The following is a 26,820-nucleotide window of genomic DNA, read 5'->3' as shown; positions in this document are numbered from 1 at the left end:
CCAAAGAAGTGGACCGGTAGCGGTGCGGCAACACTCCTGCTCTTAGCCCTCAGTGGCTTCGAGGACAACCTGCGTGGCGTGAGCATGCGCCATGGCTACCCTGTTATCGATGATAATAAGCCTCCTGATAGGACGGGCGAAGCGCGATTGTTTGTCTAATCGTTCTTTAATGTGGTTTTAATAAGTTATCATTAGAAGCCATACGGCACAACGATGCTAACTCATACTCTGCGGATGAATCGCCTTGACCGTCGATGATTTTTAGTCCAGCAGCACTCTTAGATGCATTTTCCGATATCGGGTATACGTACTTTCCTGAAGCCTGCTTTGTGGCAGGGGGCCACCTGCCTACCGGGTTGTGGGCAACCTGACTGGCGCGTGCACCGGGCAGGCCTTCACTGTTGAAAGGCGCACCTGGGTTGAGGTCTTCGAGGCAATCCCTTCAGAGTAAAGGTCTTTTATTCATTTCCCCTGACCTTTCAGGTAAAGGGCAGGGTAACGATCTTTCCCGTCTGGATTGCTTGAAAGGTTTGGTTTGGTTTGGTTTATGAGGTTTAACGTCCCAAAGCGACTAAGGCGCCGTAGTGGAGGGCTCCGGAAATTTAGACAACTGGATTGCTTGAAAGACTATTTCTGTTTCGTTTCTGGATAGGAACTGGATCCCTCGGCACCACTACCTTTGTCATTAAAGTCTGGGGTCATTAAGGGGGGCGGCAGAAAGTTAGGCGGGGCGGATGAGATTAAGAACTTTGAGGGGATACGGGGCCGCAACTGGCTAAGGACAGGGTTAATTGGAGAGACATGGGAGAGACCTTGTCCTGCAGTGGGCATAGTCAGGCTGTGATGATGATAATATTTTAGCTGCCGGGCACATTTTTCTGCAGTTCTACGGCTACTTTAACTACCCTATCCATTCTGCTAATGAAATTTTCCTTCTTGTTTCTTAGTGCCAACATGTGATTTTTTGTTTTGCCTAATTGCCATGACCAAGGCGTCACAAAGAAGTCCGGCACCTTGACATCCTCTGTGCCTGCCCAAATGTGGAGGATTCTGGTCGTATGGTGCCAACGGCGCAAGTTTCCTTTCGTGGTCGCGCCGACTCCGTCTTTTAGCCAGCGCGAAATGCCGCCGATACACAGCCGACTACCAGCTTTCGCTTTTCTGCTTCACTCAACGAAATAACAACAAACATATTGGACACTGTTTAACCAAGATTGACTTCGGCAAATTACTTGAACGCTGCGCCGTAAACAGAGCGAAGTACCGAGATTTAAAGTATTGGTACATGCAAGCACGACATGAACTGGTGGGCGAGTTGGCCTACATATCTAGTGAAGCAGCGCTACGGCACAGGGCCAAAGGGAAGAAAGGGACGAACACAGCGCTGAAGTTAGTCCCTTTCTTCCCTTTGGCCCTGTGCCGTAGCGCTGCTTCACTAGATATGCAAGCACGGTAATCATCTTCAAACTTCAAGCAGTGCCAAAAAGGCTCCCAAGACGGTTACCACTATGAACGGTTGATTCAGCGACAGACGCTTGCGGCAGTGAGCAAATGTGCTGTTTATGCATTCGTCATTCGTCTCCTTCTCTGAAGAGTGAGCGTGGTCATCACTATCCTTTCACTCGTGATGCCAGCATGTTCGTACCTCCCAAAGTCGCAAAGCGCCACGCTGGGCACGTTGCGGTAACGTATGTCAGGCGTGACCTCAACGCGCGGTAACCAATCAGTGGAGTGCGGTGCTACGACGCCGGCGCAAAACCCCTCAACCGCGATCTCTGTACAAGACAAGGACGACGGAAGGCCACACGTGCTTCCGTGCGCACAACCGACTCAGAAGCGTCCGATGCAGCTCCCAGAGGGCGGAAGGCGGAAGCGTACGTGCGCAGTAGGCAGCCGTGGCGCGAGCAGAAACTAAACATTGAAGCTCGGCGTGGGTGAAGCCATCGCAAATGTGCATCGTGCACAAGGCAGGGAAAAAGCGCAAGGCCGTGAACAATTTCAGCTTGCCCCACAAAGTAAAGCGATAACTGCGTGATTTTGAAGACGTGCGTGAATTGGTGGCATGTAACTGTTTTCAGTGATTCCTTAGTATTACGCGAAAATATATATGTAAACCTTGCATGCGCGCCATGACACATTTGAACTAAGAAAAGGTTGACTAGTTTCGAAGCTTCACAACAATCACCAGGTATAAGACAGTTTCTTCAGACTCGTATTCCGAAAGAGAAAATTTCTCATAAGTACCAACCTTCTCCTTGCGGTTTCAGTTTCCTTACTTCCTTATTGCTCAAGTAAGGAAACTCGCGAGTAAGTGCTTATTGCCCCGGAAATACTATGGCAGTGTGGAAGATTCTAAATTTGAAAACACTCCTATGGCTGTGACATTTCAAGACCAATATTTTGACAAGAAGCGTAAAAAGCAGATGTGCGAGTGCTCTTAGCTTACCAATAAACATTTCTTGCTTCCCAAGCCTATGAAAAAAGCCTCCGCAAAGAGTTGTGGAGCGATGAGACCCTGTACTCGAAGAAAAGGCAAGTTTTTCAGGAAACCACACGCAGCTGCTTCTAAACGGGAAGAACACAAAACTCAGTTGCTTTCATGAAACTAGAACCCAATTACATGGCACAACGCCCGTTTGCGGTGTTACGAAATTCAGCCTTGTAACAACACAACCAGAAAACAGCATTATGCCTGAGCTTGCTCTTTCTCCAAGTGTAATCAGCCGTCCTGTAATGTCATCTCCAGAAAGACGAAAGCAGTAGTTTGTAGCATGAATCAAAAGTACTAACGCAGTCACGTCTAGCGAGCGGAAAGTGGTCACGTTCTTCTAAGTAACAGCAAATTGCCTGAGTGTGTGTCCCGCAAGTCTGGGCACCCTTATTTTTTTACGCAGCACATTCGGTTTGCTAGTATCAGTTTATTTTCAGACAAAAATTGTCGTTGCGTTAGAGGCGCGGCCTTCAATCTAGTGACTGATCAACAATGAGAAACCTGAATGGGGCCGGAGTCGATTTAAAGTGCGTCAATGGGATCGTACTTCTATTCTAATTATCAAAACTTCTTGCACTCGAAAGCGATATAAAGGAGCAGCGTTGAGTAAACTAATCATGAACAACTTAAGATTCATTTTCGGCCAGCGCACAAGCGTAACATTTCGGTATTCTTTTTGACCCCCAATGATGCCTTAAGGCAAGCTCCTTCTTTTTTACCTTATCTTACGGAGCTACTGACCGCACCCTCGTTTACAATGCATTTCATTCAAACGTTAAAATGTCCTACCGATAGCTTCTAAAGGGGAGACTAGGGAAATTACTTTTCAGCGCGTGAGGAGTTGGCGCACTCCTGGGGAGCTTTTCGACACTTTGCCGCGCAGTATCGTAAATAACCTTCAATGTTGTCTTTTGAAGCTATCCACATACGAAATAATTGCTCTTCAAAGAATCAAGATCTCATGTCGCGCTTTCAGACCGAGCCGAAGCCTCCCATGTAATTACACGCACAGTGGCGGCTGCTACCGAGCCGAGCTGAGCTTGTATATGTTCGGTTTAACGAACGCAATAAATTCTTTAAATTGATGTCGAAACGTTCTTCCCTCCTTGTTTCCGTTCAAAACAATGCGTTGGACAACTTGTTGGCGATAGTGTACGAGAATATATTACCGTTTCTCATTGTAGAGCCTGGCGTGCAAAGCTGGCATCGCGTCACCGGAACTAGCAATCAGTAGTGCCGCAGTATGGAAGTACTGAACTGCTTCCTCGTCATCCTCTGCTCCCCGATGAACGTTCCATGCATTTTTCATAGTGAATATTTCTTTCTGGCGGCATGTTCCGTGCTCCTCACAGTATTACTGGCCTGACTTCGTTCACTGCCTTATTATAGACGGTATCAGCTTACCATGCGTAGGCTACTCAACGTTCATTTATCACTGACCGCTTTCAGCTAAGGTACATTGTGAACTCTGTTGCTACCGCGCCACTAAAGAGCAAGTACTGCTATCATTTTCACTTCCCAAGTGAGTCAATAGCGACTGCCCTCTTCCGCGATACTTCGTCCTTAAAGCAGTTCCTTCCATGAACGAACGTCGAGGCCTCGGGCGGCATGGCAGACCGTGCACCGTAGGCGAGTCAGGGCACGGGCTCCCTCCAGAATACCGCGGCGCACCTTTTAGACCGGGCTGAGAGGCCATTCCATGCATATGTTTTCATGCGACTGTGCGCAGGCTTGAGAACAAGTGGTCGCACGTATGTGCCACTGACCTTTGTTTAGCTGCTGGTACTCACGTGCACAAGAGGCATTTCAGAGTCATTTCAGTGACAATAAGCACTTCTCCTGAATAAACTGTCTCTGATGCAGCGAAAGACATGCAGAAAAGAAAGCCATAAAGCACACTGCGACTGCAGTGCAGAAATACCGGCTCCCTGGAATCCAATCCGTCAATGCTGCTTCAAAACTTCAGCAGCCACGTGTTTGTCATTAGGGCAAAAATCGATCTTGCAGCATTACACCTAGCACAGCTTTCGTCAGCATAAATCGTCTGGGCATGAAGGTGCTTGGAAACGTGCATCTGCAGTTCATGCGGAAGCGGCAAGCCGACTATATGCGGCTGTCGTGCTATAAGTGCTTTCAGCCTCACGAGGCTCTTCTCATGCCACGGTGAGTGATGGAAGTTAATACCTGATTAGGGATGGGCACGTTGAATTAATATCAGGGGTATTCGTGTTGACCAGCAGACACACTGCGCTAGCTCTATACACTCGGTTGCACGCTGTGACTGCTCCAAGAGAGACCTTGGAAGTAAGAAACTCGCGGCCAAGCCGAAAACCCATACGGAGCCTTTACTTCCCTTTAAGGAAGGCGAAGAGCACCAGGCGCGTGCCCTGTGGTCATCAAGGCATGATGAGCGCCGGATAAACAAACATGAGCATATCTGCTCAGGTAAGGCTGCATTATCTATGCGGTGTGATGAAGGCAGCCTTTGGCAATTTTGGAGAGAAGAGCGAAGCGCAGAGTACAGTCTTTGTCAGAAGTTTACAACCCAGGGGGTTTGCTTCTGGGCTACACTGCTTTGCTCGTAATGCGCGCTCAGCGTCCCAAACCTCCTGAAGGTAAAAAGATTTTTGGTCCTGCTACCTCCGATGCGTAGGACTTTCATGAGTCCTACAGGAGCGCCACAATAGTGCTCAGAAGCAAACCGCCTGGGCTCTAAACTTTTGACAAAGGCTGTACGTGCCTTGGTAGTATCTAGCTCAAGCGCACCGTCCTGCGGCATTGCCCGCTCATCGTCGTCTTCTACGTAGCACTAATCCGATCGGAAGTTTCGCTGGTAAACCGGCCAAGAGCGGCGGCAAATGCCAATGGGCTCCTGGAATGAGGCCCCACCGAACTAAGTGCGAGTTCCTCTGTGCATTAAACTTTTTATGACTCACTCACTCTGCCCCGAGCAAAATCGTCTCTTGCGTGTTCCGCAGCTATCCCAGCGCGAGCGCTCCGTCCCGCAACACTTCTCGCTCATCGCTGTCTTCTATGTAGCACTAATCCGGAGGTTCTAACACCACCAAAAACATCTTTTGCGTGTCCGCCAAGAAAAAAAAAAAGAAAGCAATTTAAATCATTCGCCATGTGTGTGCTTCAGTTCTTTCATTCATGCATGTAAGCGCAGTAAAAACAGTCTTTGCCAAAAAAAAAAAGCCTGGGCTTTGGAACTGAATCGAATAGTAGAGATGAATTCCGATTTCGCCGATCTCGGTCAAGAGCTTGCTCGACCTTGAAAACCGAGCCTCGAACCGAAAGCGATACGCTAATGCAGCTAATTTGCATCTGGCCCGACTACGCTCAAGCGTCCGTCATTTCTTTCCCAATAAAATGAGGAACTATTGCTTGGCTCAGCGACCAAGCCCTCAGTACTTGTTTCGCAGTCATCATATAAAGCCTTCCGAGTAATTTATTTTCCCTTACTCTGGTCAGAAAGCATAGAAACAATCCCTTGTCCTGAAATGGTGGAACCAGTCTTCCCAGAGGTAAAGAATTTGGCTTCCAGATAAGCTAAAAGAACTGCTCATCTGCAGGACATCAAGACACAGCTGTTTTCGCTGGGTCATTTTCCATCTCGCCTAAGCGAACACCTAGCACATAGAAGGACAATGCCGAAAATTCGCGGCCTCTAGGTCGGAGCTGAAGCTGTATCTCTCTATTGTGCACTGCGCTAGGTGCTCGAATGGACATATTCACAGGACAACAACTTCGTGATATTTGGCCTACACCAACTCTCTGCATTGGAAGCGTTTATTCTGGCGGAAAAAAAAATTATGTGTTGAACTAGTTGAATTTGTTGAACGTGCCTATCACTAAGCTTAGCTGTCACCCTGCCTCACAGAAAAGTCAACCAACAGTACAACTGCCATCATTTATAAGTAAGCGAACAATCTGTGTGATGGTTGTCAGCTCAAAGGAACTGATTGCAGCATGTAGAAGACATTTCCTACCCGGTTCAAACTGCCTGCAAACACTTCATAGATTTCGCTAGATCGTAGTCTGTGCATTTTCCCTCCTTTATAAAATGCTCCACATTACATCTACACGCCAATGTAAATGGCAATACCAGTAACTCTTTTCAAGAGCTGGCATAAAACCAGTTCAAAACTGCCAATGTTGCAACCGCTCTTTGCCATCCCTTCGAGCTAACCTTTCGCTCTCTGTTGTCAACAACACAGATAGCTGTCGTTTCTAACGTGAAAAAGTACTCGCTATTTTATCATCGTGAGGCTGCAACATGCTCCCACGTACCGAATCTCGGCTTACAGACACTTCTGTCTGAGTTACCAGATGTCAGCCTTTTCTGAAAACATCGCAAAGGTTCTCGACGAGAAGTTGCTCTCAATGTCGCTAAGCAAGATTCACTCTGCTCCACGATTAACGCAATGACCCGACTCAAAATGCTGCGCTGTTGTATCTATGGCAACGGTGTTATTTGGAGCCTGACATCGACCGCGACACGATACCTTCAACTCTGTTCGAATATGCCCAGGGGAATCCCCAAAGGGTTTGAGGAAGGGAGCAATTACTCACTCATCCACCCAAGCACCGCGGTGCGACTACAAGAAAAAGTCCTACAGGTTTCAGTGAAACCTCGTAGATGAAGAAAAAACTTTCAACTACGAAGCTATATGTGGCTCTGCTCTGTGATATTCCGCAACACTTCGGTGGGTGCTAATGAGCAATTTCCCCCTTTTTCGTACAGCCAGCTTTGTAAAGTTCACGATATCAGCAAGACCTACCATGCTGTCTGATTGACATCCAAACCAGTATTAAAACACTCCGCTATGATAACTATAGTAATCTTGTTAACTGATACTGTTATAATCCGGCTCATGGTAGCCAAATTACAGGTATTGGTTTTATCGCTACTTAAAAGGGAATTTTAAATAATGGTGGCTTAATTTTTGCGCTTCCCTCAAGGGTCAATTTGTCTGCACATAAAAAAAAACAATTTTTTAGCACATGCAACTGACATGCAGTAAAGTGTCAGAGAAAGTGAATGTCAGCAGTCTTGGTCTCTACAAAATATTTTCTAAATAAACAAAAATAATTTCTTCAGAAAAGCAGTTTCAATTAAAACCTCGCAATCACAATTCCAAAATGCACCTGGTGCGTAGTCTTCAGCGCTATTTCCTTTCATAGCCGTTCATAGCATGTCGTGTGATCTGTCTTCTATTGCTACTTTCGGCACAGGCCCGGAAATGTGACCCAGTTAGTCGGATGTTACCCACGTTGTTCAGCGCCGCATTGCAATATACACTTGGTGTGAAAATGTGGTATGCTCACAATGTGCGTTTCTTTTGTGGATTAGGAAGTCAAGGAAGAGTTGCTGTCTTCGAAATCTATTCCAAAAGCAGAGTGCAGCTGCCAGCTTCGTAAACTTCGAAAACTAAGGTACATGACAAAGCGAAACAACTTATGGTGTTCAGTTTTGCATTGTGCGCTGAGACGAGAAAAAGACAACACACGAACGAAGCGAAGTAAACCACCTAGCTCAGTTTGTTGCCTTACTACTTGATGGCACCCGGCACAAATAAACACCGCCAAGGTACCTAAAGCTGATGTTTAAAAGCACACTTTTTTTTAATACGCTCTGTGAAATTTATAGACAGAAAGCACATTTTCAGAGCGTTTCCTTTGTTTGCGACCAGAAACATTCTCTACAAACTAGGCATGCCGAATATGAACCCAGGTTAAAGAGCAAATCGGTGCGACTGGCACCCCTTTACAATATCGCCCAGCGCTCACACGAGCGCACTCTTGGCAAGATATGTTCTTGGGAAACATTGGCATTAAGTGAAAAAACGCTTTGTTGGTAAACCTATTGCCCGTTCCCCCTTAAGAACCCTGGAAACATGAACAAGCGCCTTTTTCTTCGTGCCGAACGACCTTCTAACCATTCCCCGTTAAAATGCCACAAAGCTGAACACCTCTATGTAGCTGCTACTAAAACGACAAGTGCTTTTTATGCAAACTACAAAACGAACGGCCTGAACTGTAAACCTCACGAAGCTCTTGCAGGTGCCAGAAACTTGCTAACGATAACTGCGAACCTTTAAGTGATATTGAAAGTGCCAACACACTTATTACTCCACTTTCATAAACGCCGTCGACTACACTGCCTTGTGTTGTCATTGAGGTCCAACTGGAAATCTATACACCGCCGTCATCTGGACCAGATGAAGTCAAAGCGAAAAACCAACAAACAGCAAATATATATCTGCTGAACTGCCACATTGCACCTTTAAGCAGTAGCTCATAACAGGTCCTGTACCAGCCGACTGGGAGATGTGGGAGTAATGCATGTACTGAAATCAGGTGACAAAAATTGCTATGTAGTGAAATTGAGCAGAACGGCTAGAGGCAGATGAAGTGAAGTGTGGCTGCCCGGCATACTACGAGCTGTCAAACCAGTAAAGCACCGCTCCGTTTCTTCACAGCCCTGAAAATTATCGCCCTGTACCCTTGACCAATACGACGTGCAAGCTCATGCAGCATATCGATCTGTAATTATTGAGTTCTTGGACTAAAATACGTTTTTCATTCCTCACAGCATAGACTTCGTAAAGGCATGTCACGTGAAATTGAGCTGGACGTTCTTATGCAGTCGTGAAAACGACCTCGATGATAACCCTGAAACTAACGCCATCTTTCTTCACTTCATGAAGGCATGCAGCAATGTTACCCAACACAATTTGCTTCTCAGACATCGTAATTTAAACTTGAAACCCAATATGCTTCCATTCATGTAACGGTTTTCTAGCGTTCGTTGCCAGTTTGCTTCTATTAACAGTATTGCATCAAGCCACCTACCAGTGCGTCGTAATTTTATTCATTTACCCTCGCAAATTTTATGTCATATTTATCGCTTTACAGGCGATGGCGTGATCAAACCTGTGCGATCAAGAGCCGTTGTAGAATTACTTCAAAAACATGAAATCCTGCAGCAGCCAATCGGTAACCCTGTTGAACCCACTAAATTTAAACCATGTTGGTTAACCTTCGCCGTAACCCTTGCAGACGATGGCGTGATCTACAAACCTGTGCGATCAAGAGCCGTTGAATTACCTCAAAAATATGAAAGCATGCAGAAGGCATGCTTGAAGCATGTTGTTTCAACTTCGCCGTAACCCTTTCATATACTTCTGTCACCAATTTGTTTCTAAGTGCAGGGTTAAATGGGTAGCACGGTTACAAAATATATTTTGCTGCATTTCTAACTACTGGCTGTGTGCTCAGAAATATCAAATACAGAGAGGATAAAAAAAATGATGACACAATGAGGACAGTCAGAGCCCCTCTTTACTTAAATGCGTGCATGTTGCAAGGGAACACGGACAAGCGTCTGTCCGTGTTCCCTTCCTTCCGTCCCGTTCTTCTTTCGCGCCGGTTTTTGCGAACATGCATCCTCGCCAACTTTCCCAGTTCAGCACCCTCGCGCTTGGATGAGTGCTCTGCGTGTGTTGGCTGCTGGTTAGGGGTGTCTGAAAGCGCTTCACCGCCTCTTGGAATGCACGTCAATACGCTTGCCTTTTTTGACCGGCATCGTAACATGTGCTCGCACTGACCTTTGGAGAGCTGCTGAAGAGGAAGGAAGTGACACGAAGTCGACATACCGACTATGTGCAGCACAGTTCCAAACGCAGCTGCGAAAACGCTTTTTTACAGCACTAACTACTTTTTCTTCACTATAGCACAAGTGATTACGTGTCCAATATATTTTATGCCCCCAGCTCTTCATACTACGCTCTAAACACGAATTAGTCTATATAGAAGTAAAAAGGATGAAAGCTGCAATCTAGCTTACTTATATTTAGTGGCAGAGCATGCTGCCTAAGTTCCGAGGTGATTTGGATCATGAAATAAACGCAACTCAAACTCTTGGCAGCGGCGGCATGTTCCCATCGCAAAGCACAGCAACTTGATGCAATTAGCAATGGAAAGAGGTTTTCAAACTCGGCATCGGGGATCTTGAGGTTGGCAAAAAGGGGAGATTAAAACCTGGGTTACAATCTTTTCTTAAGTGCTAGAACTTGCATGTTTTGAAGGGAGAATTTGTCTCCGTTGCCAACCATAACTGTTCCGTAGTATTGGTGATGAAAATCCGCCAGACACCTTGGGCAGCATACGTTGCCCCTAAAAATGAGTGCGCTGCATTTTGCTCCCTGTTTACTCCCGTGTAGTGATTGGAGGGTTCGGACAGAAAACGGAGAATTTTCGAAAATTTTCTCGTTTATGCTGAGGCATGGAAAACTGAAAAAAAAAACGCACGTAGTAAGCGGACCCGTAAGTGAGGTAAGGACCACTTATTCCACTGAACACTGAAACTGTGGTGGACGACTGCGTCAAAAAAAATATAGAAAAAATGCAGTGAAGTGCATTTCTTGTAATTACATGTCTGCTCCCAAATAATTCGGGGTTGAGCCATTGTACCACTTTTACCTTTCATTTGATAAGGAAGGCATAAACGACACATGCTGTGCAGATCTCTTGCATATGTGAGTGCGACTAGATGTGGCGAAAATGTTAAAAACTATTTTTTATTCAGCTGCTCTTTTTCTGCTACCACACAATTACGCCGAAAAGAAATTTCCTTCTTGAACAAAAAAGGGTGTGTAGTCTTTTTTGGTGCGCAACATTGCAGGACTCGTACCTCATTTTTGGAAAAAAAAATTAATAGCCGTTACAGGCGTGGTGATGATGAACAAAGTAGGAATAAATCAGAATACTATCCTGTATTTCAGCATGTGCAGACACCATGTGGGGGTCCTTCGTATTTTTTTACGGCTTTTGTAGCGAGAGCTCCATGGGCCATATTCTCGCCGCTTCGCTGCGGCCGGTGGTCACACCGCGAGCTGAGCCGTTGCCTAGCAACCGCCGCAGCTGGCGGCGCCGCTCGCCGCGCCATTTGGCATGACGTCAGAGGAGGAGCGGGTGAAACCGCGTTGTAACAACAGAGGAGGAGCCTGCGTTGCATCGTATATGTAGCAGGGGGGCTTTGTAGGAGTCGTCGGCAGATATGGAAAGTTAGTCGGAGAGACTGAAAGAAGCCAGGCTTCGTCGTCGGAACGAAACCAAGAGGAGGAGGCAGCGAGCCGAGGAGACGGAGGAAGAACGAGCCGCGCGCCTCGAGAAGCGTCGTAAGTACGAAGCGGCCAGGCGAGTTGGTTCAGATGAGGATGGTTGGTCGTCTAGTTCGGCATCTGGTGCCAGGGCCGTCTTTGTGGCAATTGAGAAACAATAAGATGAAGATTTTGAAAATCAATGTGTTACATTTTAAAAATGTCTAGTATTTAATGTAACCATAACTTAACGATAGGTAACAACAAAACCTGAGCACTGAGAAGTACCAAGCTATTGCTAGTGCAGAAAAGCAAGGAATGTGTTGTGCTCGCTTCTAGAGACCTTGCTCGACGCGTAAGAGTACATTGCAATCCTTGGTAGCGCCGTCGCTGTCATTAGTGGGTGAATCGCAAATGGTGACAACGCAAGGATCATCACAGAGCAAACGCTGATTTCTCTAAAAGCTGCAGGGGTCATAACGGTTTGGTTTTGTTTGGTTTATGGGGTTTAACGTCCCAAAGCGACCCAGGCTATGATGGATGCCGTAGTGAAGGGCCACAATGAACCAAGGACGATGTTTGATATCTCACGTGAAATAAATATTCCCTAAAAGGACCGGCACCTGCAGTATGACTTAAGAATAACAACAGTAGTGTACTACCTCCCGAGACGTGCACTCTCTGGTCCGAGGAAACGTATTAGACCGTTTGCTTTAATACTTCGACCAAAAGTGTACCAAAACGTCATTAAAGCTACAACGACGGTCGGCGAAGGCATCCTTGAATTCCATTAGCAAGACATGCCCTGGACATTTTTCGATGACATGAGACAGTTTACAGATCAGGACGGTCGTTCATATTTGACGCTAAATGTGCAATGACCCACGTGGCTGGAAGGCGGACTCACTTAAAATAAAAAATTACTGGCGCGTAAGAGCTGTTCAATATGCCTACGGAAGAACCTTGTCAACAGTGTGGTTCTGTTAGTCCCCCGAGATGCCTTCTGTGAGCAAGACGGCATTGCCTTGGAAAAAAAAAATAGTTAAAGCACCTCAGATTGCTTGCAGAGGTTACAAGTGCAGTTCCTGCAGTAATGCGCCGATTCCACGTTCCAGAAAGCGCATTGCGGAGCATCGGCAAGCCAGTGCACATTTCTTCATGGTAAGCTAAACTACAATGCATTACCATAAATAGTCGGGTATGGCTGCCTTTTCCCATAACGACTGCCTGCATTAGCGATGCTGTAGCACCAAGAGTCGCAGCATAGTAAATAACTGTTGATGACATCGCTTGCAAAAGAAAATTTCAAAGCAGGAACGATGCTGAGACGGGTCCACTAAGACAGTCTGAACCGCAAGTTGATGGTTTTAGAAATTCACACGGCCGACAGTGGTCGAACCGGCGACGAGATATTGCTGGTCTTAAACGTCACATAAATCAAGATACGAGCCCATGCTTTAAGTAAGTTTCTATGCGTTACTTTCTGCCACCGATTAAAGACTGCTTTACCATTCACATGAAACGAATACTGCCAAGAAACTGAAAGCGCCTCGCTTGGAAAACAGCTTGCTGTAAAATCATCCTGTGGACTAAACCTCGCTGCCTCTGCAGTTGCATGGATTCACAAGGGTTTCATGGACCACGTGGTGCACGACTGTTGCAGTAGCCTAAGCTCCGTCTTGCAGGGCTTCTGCCAACATGCAGGAAATAAGTGTCACTGGCTCACTGCCGAGGAGGCACGCTACGACTTCCAGATTGCGAAGCTTGAGTTCTGAGTGCGAGCGAACAAGCAATGCTTACTGCGGTGCTGAACAAATGGTTGCAAGCAATCCAGTGTTGCCAGCAAACTATCGCAGTGGTTTTAGTTCTGCGCTAGAATCAAACGTAATTCACCGAAGAAACAGAGCGCACACACTTGCACCGCTCACGGGTGAAAATTTCCGGAAGCGTTTTCACATGAGCACAAGGTGAACACATACTTCATTCTTGAAATCCGGACGTTCGGTACGAGTTTAAAACTCCGTTCGCTTACATAATGCTTCAAAGACGACCAAGCCTGTGCTTCTTTAAAACAGCGCAAAAGACAGGGACACAGATAGAAAAGACACACACAGCGCTGAGCCTGTGCGTCTATTTAGAGGGAGAATTTGTGTGTAGGCACGGTCCGTGCTCACACCAGTGAAATTTCGATATATGAGTTCCACTGTGGTATCAGAACCAGGAGTGGCACTGCTAGCGAAAGATTATAATTAGTCGACTGGATGGCACGCATAGCGTAATTTTTAAGGGGGCTGTTAGCCGTTTCTAACTAACAAAAGTTTACAAGTAAGGCTGCTAGTAACATTCACTGACTATCAGTTGGCACGTTTAAGGGAGTATAAACACAAGTAAAAGTTTTACTGGGGTAGTTGGTCTTTCTTCGCTCCGGTAAAAATTAGCGCAACATAAAGACGTTCACAAGTGACAAAGACTGCAGAAGCGAGGGATTCATCATTCGCTTTTATCATTTTTAGCACATTTTCGTGTCAAACGTGCTCTCTCTATCGCTTCTGAGGATCTCTACAACTTTCTAACACGTTCTGCAGCTGATAGACGTTGTGACTGCCTGCCCATATAATCTGTATCTGTAGCATCTGTCCTGTGCGTTTCTGCTCTCTGTACTTTGTGTGTATTTTAACGCTAGTAATATGTCGCAGTCTGTGCGTCAATATAAGAAACAGTTGTCAGCAGAATGTTAACTTTTAAATTCTCTTTTGTGAACGCGTTTATGTTTCTTTAATTTTTATCCAAGAGTTTACACACAAAGTGAATGTGTGTCATGACAATGAGTGTGTCATGGCAATATATGCTACCACGACGATGAGCTAAACCACCAATGCGCAGCGTTAACAATTGATTACAACCATTTCTGTACCAGCAGCTTCGGTACCGGTCGACGCCAGCACCGATGTGCACCTTGGCACAATGGCCGACCGGCCAGCCTGGACTACAGTATTATCGAGGACGTGGTCGGCAAGCAATGGTCGTTCCTCAGAACAACCCGACGCCGCAATAATTGAGGGATATGCACTATAATGTCACACCATGCGGGTGGAAAAGCGGAGCGCCTACTCGGACATCGTTAAAATCATATTTGATTATCTTCCACTCAGCGCCTGCAACTGCAACTTGCTAACAGACATCTCCTTACGCCCACATAGCAAATCATTTCGCTCGTTCGCGCTATGAAACTAAGGGCATCATCGTGATCTTCGTGATGAAGCAGCAGCATTCATTGGCGAGAGTGAAACCAACACGTGTCACATTTAGTTAACACTTACGCAGGCACAAATTGTGCCCTGTTGCAGTAGCAGATGTTTCCAGCTCGAAAATGAGCTTCTATATTCGGGAATTATAATCAAAACATTACAGTTTCTAAACGCGAAGTTGTGCCACAACCTAGGCATAGACGGTTGTCTGGGCGCAGTTAGGGCACCAAATGATTGCAAGAAAAAGAAGGGCGGTGGAAAGTGGTGGTGAGAGTAAAACACTATTCAGGGACACCCACAAAACAAAGTTAAATGTCCCAGCCCATGCCACGAAGTTTGAAGAGCTTTGGTGGAGGAACATTAGTTTGGTGGCTCTGAACAAACAAAGAAAAAAAATTTTCGGAGCTATCAAATGGAGTGATGCGGAGGAAATGTGATGCATTCGTTTTTCACTCGCCAATTTATTCCGGTTCTGATTCAATTTCAATTCAGGGTTCACTGGCCTTCACTCCCCAAACTATCCCTACTACGCAGCTACGCAAAATGTGTAACAATGTAGTGTCGCGGCGAGTACTCTCCCAGCACTACCGGTGCAGTGGCTGAGCAGTTGAGCGATGCGCCACTGCACTGGCAGGTAGCTGTTTAAAGAAAACGTTGCGCAGAATAACACAAGACGGAGGGAGAAACACGTTCACACACACGAGCGTGTGCACGTGTTTCTCCCTCCGTCTTGTGTCATTCTGCGCAAAGTTTTCTTGAATATGTAGTTACACCAACTGGCCCAACGTTATGCTCTACTAAGCTGTTTCAAACTCAACCACCGGTGGTACTTGCGAGCCCGAGGTTGCTCTTCCCGAGCAGTGCGAGAAGAAACAGCTCCCGCAAGTCTCATTTTTGCAAAGATAGTCCTTCGGGAGGCTGTATATTTTGCACGTAGGCCTGCTGCAGTCCGAGTCATTTTTTCCTTAGTTATTTTCATTTTTGCTGAGTCATTCTTCGTCCGGAGTCTCCCTCCTCTTCCATTAAAATGAAGGCGTGGAGGGGAAAGGGGCATGGAAGAGGGGGGCGACTGACAGGTAGCAGATGAATAGAGGCACATCCCCCTAGACACCTCCTAAGAGGTGGAGACTTGACACAGACGCCGACACCACCGTACAGTTTCGCCTGCATGGCGCTCGTAATGCTATTGCATTAAAACACTGCCCTGACCGGGCGATAAGGGCTAAGAACAGCCAATGACTAGAACTGTATCGATAAACGTATAGCAAGCCTGAATTCCGCTGATTCAGCCGTCTCCACTACAGCTTTTAAGTGCCAGCGGACAGTAGTAGAAGCCGAAAGGTGGCGCTGGTGCACCAAGGGGGCGCGTGCCCCTCGGATTGCTGACCATCATAGACGGTGTCGAGAGGAACATCGGCAGAAGAGGACTGCGTACCCTATGTGGTTGAAAATCGCTAAATGTTGCTCATTTCTCCGTTAATGAGCGCGATTGAGTTCACTGCATAACTGCATTTTTTTTTGTAATGAATTGCATACAGTCAAGCCAAAAGATACTTCGATTTTTTCATGCGTAAAGCCCGCATGGCCTTTACGCATGAAAACACAGCTACCTGATAACATCAGATAGCTGTTTTGAAAAAACTACTGCTTTAGGAGAGCCGTGTTTCGTGTGATGAAGATGGCAGGAATGAACATTTTCAAAAATTAAACTATGCGGCCAGTATCACTGCCTTGGCAGAATATAACTGGACGTCTGACGAAAGTCGTGATTTATAAGAATGGATGAGATTCTTGGCTGTCGACTGTCCAGCTAGTTAGGGTATAGAGACATTAGTGCCGCACTTTGTTACGCCTTCATTATCGGTCCCCTGGTTACAATGTATATTAAAAGGCACATAAAGAAGCATAACTATTTATTGGAACTTTGGCGAATGTACAGATACTTTGGCGAACTTTGGCTACTGTACAGACTGTGCGCTTCCTGAGGAGCGAGAGTGATAAACAAATGTAGGTAAACGATTTTATGGTTGCACGCTGTAGATAAAGTAGAAAATAAAACACGGTCACGGTGTCCCAGCGCCTCAGCTAATAAGCTTGCGCAGTTGTCATTCAATTTCCTTGTTCGAGTTCGAACTTTTGATCGCTGTTAAAGCGGCAGGTCAGAACAAGGGAATAATTACTATTTCATTTCCTTCTACAGTCTTCTCTTTAATAACTTCCTAGCGCGCGCCCTTTCAAGTAGCTAATAATGTCGTAATTGCATAAGCATCCTCCTTGCCATTTCCTTGTCGACATGTAAATTATATGAGACATATTGAGAGGCTTCTCGTTCTCAAGGCTTTGTCTTAAGAAATGTGTCATATTATGTGCTGTGCAATAAGATGTCTTAGCGTGCACATGCTATTTGAATACTGCGAATTTCCAGTTGCACTTTCCTGAAGGGTGTCGCACTCTACAAATTGCGAAAAAATAATCGTAGAATACGCGAAACCTCAAAGAGCCCAGACGTTGAGGTCACTGACCTCAGATAATTTGAGTGACACACAAGACCCAGTAGCCGACTTCTTGTTCTTTTTTCCACTCAGTGCTTGAAAATTCTTCTGCATAATACGTAAGTAATCGACCAACGTAATATTTTACCGCCGAGGTAAGGTGACTGCTCGGCCAAACAAAATTGGCATAACGCGAAATTTTCTGGCTCTGATCATCTACTTACGTTCAACCTCTGCTGGTCATTCAGGCTTAATGATCAGACATTCCTTTCAATAGAGAGTTACCGGAGGTCTCCTAATGTTGATTTTTAGCCAAATGGTTTTTGGTTGACAGACGTGGTTCCGCAGGCACAGTTTTCCGCTAGGAAAACTGAACTGGTGATATGAATAAGAAGTAAGCGATATTTTTGGTTCGAAGAAAACAGACCCTGAGCAGACAAATTTAAGCTCATCGGGCGCTCCACGGAGCACAACAGCATAACTGGTTGTCGGGTTTCCAGCCTTCACCGCCTTCCGATAGCAAGTGCGTTTCGGCACTTGCTGAACGGCAGTTCGCTTTGGGCTTTTGAGTTTCCCAGTATGTTTAAACACTCACTGTACAAAAAGGCACGTTACTTAGCACTGAGAGACAAGTGCATGCAAAGTATAAATAGCATATGCGAACAGTCATGCCCAGTCATGTCACGAAAGCTCTGCAGAAGGCAAAAGGCAAGTGCGGTTCATGCAGCATGCAGATGGTGCAAAAGTCCAAGCAAAAGAATTGGAGGAAGGCTTGGTAGTGAGAAGGTTCAGTCAATACAGGAGCTTGCAGGGCAATCCACCACAGTAAAGCTAGCGACCAAGCGAGCAGATGGCCCTCGTAAGTGCCCCTTGTGAGCCACGTAATGCATGCCACTCCCACGCCGGCCTTTAGGCGCGACACACTACGCATTAACAGGTGCTCACTACTAACACAGAACGGCGCCAATTGATGTGCATAGAGAGCTCAGGCATGACTATAGATATTGAGGCTGTGGTTTTCAACAGGGCTGTTATCCCTTTCTCCTCTTTCCACACGCAAAACAACACGTCTGCCTATTAAACACCTCTACCTTTTTTATGCACAAGCGTTTAGTGAAACATTTATGCAAATACTGCGTTGAAAACTACCTCCGAGCTGAAAAGCGCGAAGGGGAGAGCAGTACGCCGAATCGCAAGCACAGTTTCCCGATTTAGCGGTGAAGTACAACACTTCTCCTGAGCGCCCGACACCGGGATATTGGAAGAAAGTGTCAAAGTCCGCTAAACTCATATTTATTGCCTGCGAGCTCGCATATGGCGACGGCTTGAAGTGCACACTACCGTGTATAGCCAATTTTTGCTTCCAAATACACACTATGTTGATGTTAGAGGCTCTGGATTTAGACAGCACAGAAGCAAAAGTAATCGAAGCGACAAAAACTGCGCTCGAATACCGTTACCCATCATGGTTCTCTGCACATTTTAGTAATTAAACGTCGAAAAAATGCTGGTTCATACTAGCAGTCAAATAATGAAGCACAGGTATGCCGATATACAAGCTGGCGTAGCCGATATGCAGGCACGTGGCTGCCTTATTCACTCAATAAGCTATGCAGTCTTAAGCGCACCTGCTGAGGATGTAATACTACAAAGCGCAGCACTGCGGTTACTTCGCATTATCAACCAATATCCGCTATTCATACGTAGTGCATTCCTGGCTGCCCTAACAAAACATTATTTTGTTTATTTGAAAAGATTGAGAGGAATCTTTTTCTCAGTAGAAAACGGCAGCCGGTATGCTGAGTTTAACCAGAACGTTGCAAAACCTCTGAGCAATATGACTTCTCTGAGACTGTCAGGCATGCACTGGAACTGGAACTTGTGAGCTTGCTTCTGCGGAGTCAAGTGCTCACTGAGAAGCAAGAGACCATAGTCGGATACAAGTCAAGAAGGCAGCGGCGGACGCTCCTCAAAGGAGGTCCTCCAGTGAATGGAGTCGACCGGTTCTCATGACATCACGGTTACAATGCAGCAGAGGCTAGGCAGTAAACAAAAGTAGACGGCCTTGTGTCCCCGCGCCATGGAGAGTGGGTTGTTTGTTGCGCGGACTAGCGGTGCGGATGGGTTGAAATGGGATTGAAATGGGATTTACTGCAACGTAATGACAGTCAGCCGATGTGATTGGCTGGAGAGCCTCCTTTGAGAGGTAACTGCCGCTGCCTTCTTGATTTGTATCCTACTGTAGCGTTTGTTTTGAAAGACTGTCTTCTTTCCGAACACTCCTGTCGTGTCTCCTTTGCTCTTTAAGCAGACTATCATCAAATTCATCAAATAAGTTAACACTAAAATAGCCCTTTCTCGACCTGTAAACCTGAGAGTCTGCACTCGCGCGTGATCTACATCTGGCAACGGCGCAGACACGTGCTTTTGGAATACGTTCAGCGTTGTCGTGGTACGTGGTGGCAACGTGTGCAATCTGAACGACACGAGTGGGTGAAATGTGCGTCTGGAAGAGTGTGCCTGTGTCCAACCTGTATCTGGAGCCGACCTAAAGCCAGGCGACAGGGCTAGGAACGGCGGGTTGGTGAATTCTTTCTGCAGCAACACGCAGAGGCCGAAAGGAGTGGTCCCGTCTTCGGCGCAGCAATCTGCTCGGAGCAGGGAACACGAAAAGCACTCAGGGATCCGCGGCAGGAAACACTGCAAGAACACACTTGCTCCAAGCGCCACCGACATGCAACACCCGGCATCGCACAATGAGGCACACAAAAACAACGCAAGCACCACCACGAGCACAAGTAGGCGAGCATGCAGCAGTCATGCCACACTGAGAAGCCCGCCAAACACATTTGCGTAAGAAAGCACACACAGCCACGCTACGCGGGCGGTCTCGACTACCACCCCAGGTATACACATTCGGCTCCGGTTGTGAATGAGGCTGTAAGAAAGGCAGTGGTTACAAAGAAACTTGCGCCTGAACTCTATGGCTCGCCTGTAGAATTCTTCTTGTACGTTGAGCGCACCTCTTTGTCACCTATCATTAATCGTGTTACACGCATATCTATATATGGTAGAGAGAGGGTGCGGTAGATGGTCCTTGGCGATCACAAAATGAACAAGGGAGGGGAAAACCTCAGGTTGCTGGAGCCAACGTTTCGACAAGGGGACTTGTCTTCGTCTGGGCCCAGACGAAGACAAGTCCCCTTGTCGAAACGTTGGCTCCAGCAACCTGAGGTTTTCCCCTCCCTTGTTCATTTTGTGATCGCATATCTATATAGGTATTTAAAAAATACTAACTCTATTTGAATGGTTGTACAAAGGTAGCCACAACAGCAAGTCGAGCACAAATAGGAAGGAGGAAAGTGCACGGTGAAGGCACCTTGGGAATAATGCCCTGGTACACTGCGAAGCTCTGAGCTCTTAACAGCGAGCTTGAAGTAGAGTTAACGGCATCAAATATTTTTACACAAATTCCTATTGAAGCACTGCAGTAACAATACATGGAATGCACATCGCTCGTCTCCTGAAATCACCCGCGAAGCTAGGTTTAAAAAACAAGGCTAAGCAGCCCTCAGTAAAGATTTACAAGAGCGGCACTCAAAATTAGTCTCTACTCGTATCCTGGGATATTTCTTGTGTTCCTGCAGAGAAAATGGGATCAGTGTTTGTAAGCATGCAGAGATGTAAAGACCCTGTCAGCGTACCTGAAACCCAAACTTTGCATTGTTAACCCACCGTGGAAAATGTAAGACTCTTTAGTTTTTTTGTAACCTGCAGCTCTAATTCTTTTTTGTCTACGCTGGTCTTTAAGCCAGAAAATAGCGACGCTCCCCAGTTACCGTATGTCTTCGGATATTTCAATGGCCTGTTTGAAATCCTTGAAGATCTGTTACTAGAAAGACGAATAAAGCTAATACAAATCAAATCAGAGCGATTCGTGGCTACGGGTTATAAACCCTATGTCAGTTTTCAAAATTTCGTGAATTAGATTCTCGTCGGTGTTTCAGTGTAGCCAATTCTGGATACCTGGGCGCGAAACGAAAAAAATCAGGGGGAACTTTGGCTCTCTAAAGTGCTGCAAGGCGAAAGCCTTTCCTGGCGCACTGTTTGGTATTAACGGCAAGGCTGTTTGTGCTGTACTAGTGCTTTATTTGACCACACACTTTGACTACACATTGCAATTACACACTTTGACTGCCGACTTTGACTGCTTCTTTAGCACGACTCTCTCTCTGCTTCGATGAGTTCGGTTGTATCCATGGCTCTGATCGCAGTAATGAGATATGTAATGTAGTCACCCACGGACGCCTTACGCCCCCTGTCGGAGCGGACGAAAACTATTTTATTAGTCGTCGTGTGCTCCAAAAGGGGGCGTCAGGCATCCGTGGGTGACCTTATTACTTCGAATCCGCGCACTCAGACGTCATAACCATTTCAACCAACCGAAATGTATGACACCTCTGCTGACAGCCTTCTGTCAACAACGATGAGGCATTAAAGGCTTTCGCCTTAATATTCAGACGCGGCCGACTACACACCACACGCATTACAGTCACAGGCATGTGTGCCTCATTGGCTTCCTGCAAATTACTCTTTTTTTCAGCTCGTCGCAACCAGGGGGCCACAGAAGAGCACGTCACACGCTTCCCGCAGAGTGGCGTCCCGTTGTGGGTCTAGCTTTAGGTCTAGCCGCTGGCGCTCTCCTGACAAGCGGTTTCGGTTGTCCGTTAGCAGAGATCCTGAATTTATCGCAATGCAGCGTCGACGAGAATTCAAGTACTGATATCGCTGTTATCGGCGATAAGCTCTAAATAAAAACTAACACCCAACAATAGCAGTCAAAAAGCAACCGTTTAGATTAGTCAACCAGCTTAGTAGTAGACAGGTCGAAGCTGTCTCCTTGTATCTGCCACAGGTGACAGTACTGTTCCGAAAAAACACCCTTTTCATTAAAATACTCCACCTTTAAAGGTGCACTAAAGCGGGTTTTGAACTCGTCTTTTTACCGCGGGAACTCAGTCTACACGTTCCGAGCGTTCCTAAAAGCTTCGAATTATCTTCCTTTGCGATCGATTTCTCTCATTTAAATCGGATGAAACGTCCCGGCTCCTGCCTGTTTTGTTTTGTTTTTTGAACTCGCCACTCACGGCAGGAGGAGTCAACTAACGCGTGCAGTGCCTTTCAGGCAGTCGCGTAGCGGCTTCGCTTTCGCTTTATTTTCTTTTTTAGGTTTCCGTGAACAAATAGATCCAGTCAGAGACTACGTAGCTGCAAATTAGGCACACGCGAATAAAAACACGCGTAGACTATTTCCTTTCGCCGATCGCTACGTATCACTCCGCCGATGGAAGAGCGGCGAGCCGCCACGGGACTGACTGAAAGTTTGAGTGACTCCTCCTATCATCAGCGATGAGTTCAAAAAAAGGCGGGAACCGGTACATTTATTCCAATATAAATTAGGGAAATCGGCCGCACGGGACAATAATTCAAAGTTTCTAAGAATGCTCGGAACATGCAGATCGAGTTCCCGCGGTAAGAAGACGAGTTGAGATTCCTCTTTAGAGCACCTTTAAACACTAAAGATCCTTTTCACTGAAACAGCCCGCATATGAAATCTAAATGCTGCTCGTCCATCATCGTCGAGCGACACACTTAGCTTAGTTATCATAGCTGCCAATTTTTACAGAACGGCATGCCCAAAATTAAAACATTCAGCTGCATTACAATTACTCAAACATTGCCACATTCTTGAGTCCGGATAGTGCACTACGACAAACTGATGACAGAAGTTGTGCTTTCTTTCGCACTCTGAACGTTGTCTGTTTTGCCGCTTACATTAACGCAAAGAGGCAGCTACCTGTGGACGCATTCTGTCCCAGTCTACTAAACTACGCTGTTTGCCTTTCACAAACTTCGCATAAAAAAAAAAATAGAGCATACGCATTAAGCATACGTGAGCGTAGAATATGTAAATGAAGGACCAGCCCAGTTTTTACGGAATAAAACGGACTCGCATGATCACGCTGCTTGAAAAAGACATCCTGGGACGTGGATTCCTGGCGACGCAAAATTAGTGGTATGCCGACGAGTTTCAGGCGAGCCGGACTATGCCATATCTTTAGGAGAAGCACATGGCAGAGTCTCCTATAACCCTTACGCATAATGAGGCACTCGAACGATTTCCTCATACCAGCGCTCTTTCTGAGAACGCATCAAATATATGTCCACTATAGTATAGGAACGAGGAGCTTTTGAGAAACTGTAAGCGGAGAAGTAAAAAACGCGTATCAAGTTGAGGATACCGGATCGAACGATTTCCTCATACCAGCGCTCTTTCTGAGAACGCATCAAATATATGTCCACTATAGTATAGGAACGAGGAGCTTTTGAGAAACTGTAAGCGGGGAAGTAAAAAACGCGTATCAAGTTGAGGATACCGGATCTCTATAGCATGTATCTGAAACAAGACCTTCCCGTCTACTAATCAGTGGCTACATGTTTAAGACATGTTTAAGGAGTTGTGCTTAAAGGCACAACTCTCTGTAACCAATCGTGAAAATGTTACGGGATCCACAACATCACCACTAAGCATTACGGCCTTCGGCGTTTCTATGGGGAAAGTTGCGTGTTTGCAGATGGCTAATCGTGCAGGCAACAGACTGGATTATTCCATAGGAATTAATTTCTAGGTAACCATCAGCAGAAATAAAGCAGCGACGTCTCGATGCCTCCCCGAACACGTATTCGAGAAGTATTGCATGGTAACTTAATCGCGCTTAACTGTCTCCACAGAGTTTGCACAGGTGCAGGAATTAAGTGCGGTTTGGGTGGAAAAACAAGTGTCGAGAAGAACCCGCAGGTCAAATTTCTCTTTTCGATTGGCTCCAAAACAAAACAAAATGAATGCCGTGTTCGTCAAAATCAGCAAGAAAATTCTCCACATTTTTCACGTTCAGAAAATCGTCACTTAGACTGCTGTTGTAAGGTTATAAGCCAATCGATTCAACACGTACCGCATTCGTCGCGCCATAGCCGAATGGCCTGATGCTGCACAGCGCACATGCCCATGGTGGTAGCAAAAGTCGGACGTTAGCCACCATCAGGTGTTTTGCTTTGATGGCACCAAAGGTCCAACCGTTGCTCCCATCACGCGCTCTTTCTTTTGTGCACTTTTAATGATCACGTTCACGCGTCACTTGACGGCAAAACAAGTGAGTTGCAGTGAGTGTATCTGTACGTCGTGGGAACGCAACCCATGTCTCAAGGTGGCCGCTACCCTCTCACCATGATCAACCGTTTCACACGCTGGCCGGAGACTGTACCCATTAGCGAAATGATCGCCGAGACTGTTTTCTCTGCCATCGTATCCGTGTGGATGCCTCGCTTTGGTTGTTCCAGCCCCGCGACAACAACGGACCGTGGGCGACATTTTGAGTCTGCCTTGTTTGCTTGCCTCACCAGCATTCTCGACGCCAAGCACTGCCGCACAGCTGCGTACAACCTATGGCCCAACGGCATGACTTAAGGGCTTCACCGATGACCGAGGACCACCCTAACCACCCGGCATAACCACAACTATTGCTAAGGAGGTACAGTCTTTGTCAAAAGTAACCAGGCTGCATGGTTTGCTTCTCATTTGTATAGTAGAGCCTTTACAGCTTTCCCTAAGGTCGAAAAGTTATTTGAATGTGAGTACTGGGGTTCTCCTTACCATACACAGATTTAGAGCGTGAGGGCTGACATAATAGTTTAAATAAACACCTGAGAATCAAAACCATGCAGCCTGGTTACGTTTGACAAAGACTGTACCTGTGTGCGACTTGGTCCGACATCATTACAAATAGGCGCCAAAAACAAACGGCAGACGAAACAATTCTTTCTACATTTATTTTTGGCGCCTTTCCTGAATTAAGCACCAATTTGGTTGACACCTTATCGCTTTGTGCTCCATGGTTTAAGGGCCATCCTCCGAGAACACCTCCAGAGTTCTGCGGCTGAGCTCATTTACGGTACTGCCCTGCGTCTCAGCAGACTTGTTCCCGTCAGAAGAACTAACAGCCCAGCCACGAGAGCATCCGGAGCGTCTAGTGGACTGCGCTGCAAACCTACGGCCACGACACCATCTCTGTGCACCCCGACCTCGCCCCCTCTACGCATGCTTTCCTTCGCCGCGAAGCCGTCCGTGCGCCACTAACCCAGGCTTAGGATGGACCATTCCCAGCAAAACCAGCACCCTGCTCGAGAATGGCAGTGAAGGGGCCGACCCAGCTTGAACCGCCTCAAGCCGGCGCACCTGGAGACCCAGATTCAGTGTCGCGCTGCCGAGACTGACCTGGGCATCTTACCGTCCGCCGTGTCTGACGCCCAGTTGCCCGCGTCTCCAGCGATCTCTGTTAGGGTTGTTAGGCGCTCTCCTTGGAATGAACATTCAAGCGCGGTTGGACGAAGAAGAAAAGAAAGAACGCGCCGGGCCGTGCACACCTGATGCCACGGCACGGAAGTTCGGTTCTAGCCTCGATACGTGTCAGTCTTTCTTTTAGCTTCGCGCCCGAGACTTGCACCCAGAAAACTAAGCACAGATGCTTTCCCACAAATGACAGCTATGAGAAGAAACAAGTAGTGCATATTTTGTTAGCAACCATAATCAGCATAATTTGTTATACCTGTAAAGGCCTACGAGGCAATAATTAGCTTTAGTAAAAAAGCTTATCTTGTCGACAATAATTTCTTTACAATTTTTGACTAACAACTGGATCGTGTAAAGAAACCTAATACTACAGGCTGTCTTAATGCTGCAGTTAGCGGTATCAATGCTGGACTTGCTGTGGCGGCTCTCCATGGCCCTGTGAACATTGAGAAGTGCTGGCGAGCAGTTACACGAAGAAGAGGCAAGTTAATTCCTCTTACAAGTGCAGGATACTGTCGTTTGAAAATAATGTTAGGTTCACCGTGAACACAGATGAACAGGAAATTCGGAATTTCTGAATGCTTCGAATTTAACATCCCGCCACTTCCAACACGGAGCCGCACGTACGGCAATTTTAACTTGCCAGTGAAAAGAAATGTATATGGAGAGCGTCTCCTAGAGTTTACGGGCGTAAAAGTTTGGAATAATCTACCAAATGACCTAAAGACTGCCTACAACTTCTCCATTAGAATAAAAAATTATTACCTTAAAAAGAATGACATACTTTGAGTTCATACTTTCATTTTTTAATAGTCGTCTTAGATATTTGCCAGATATTATTTGCATGTAGCCGAATCCTGATACCTTGATTTATTTATAGATTTGTACATTTGCGTCTATTCTAAGGATGTTTGTGATTAAAAAGTGTGCACTGAAATCATTTTATCCTGTTCTCGTGTGTTGTACCCTTGTGATGCTTTGTAAATACTTAACAGCTAATTTCCCCTCGCTTTTTGTGATGCCTTAATTTTTGTATAAGTTCTACGCGTTTTGTTTGATCTGTAAGTTTTTAGTT

General features: G+C 46.3%; 1 protein-coding gene across 4 annotated transcripts in view; it reads right to left on the bottom strand.

Annotated features, from left to right (window-relative positions):
• The window catches only part of LOC149325131 (potassium voltage-gated channel subfamily KQT member 1-like), a 469,319-nt gene that overhangs the window by 31,770 nt on the left and 410,729 nt on the right, over positions 1-26,820 (bottom strand). For 2 of the 4 annotated variants that reach the window (XM_089563197.1, XM_089563199.1), the window contains exon 10: positions 19,870-19,986. The exons of the other annotated variants lie outside the window; for them this stretch is intronic. In XM_089563197.1, coding sequence (XP_089419323.1) covers positions 19,870-19,986 — 117 coding nt within the window. The remainder of the gene's footprint in view (positions 1-19,869; positions 19,987-26,820) is intronic. 4 annotated transcript variants of the gene reach the window in all.

Source organism: Amblyomma mixtum, chromosome 10, assembly GCF_055824585.1.
Source record: "Amblyomma mixtum isolate Tamu chromosome 10, ASM5582458v1, whole genome shotgun sequence".
In the NCBI taxonomy this organism is placed as follows: domain Eukaryota; kingdom Metazoa; phylum Arthropoda; class Arachnida; order Ixodida; family Ixodidae; genus Amblyomma; species Amblyomma mixtum.
This window is presented reverse-complemented; position numbering and strand designations above follow the sequence as displayed.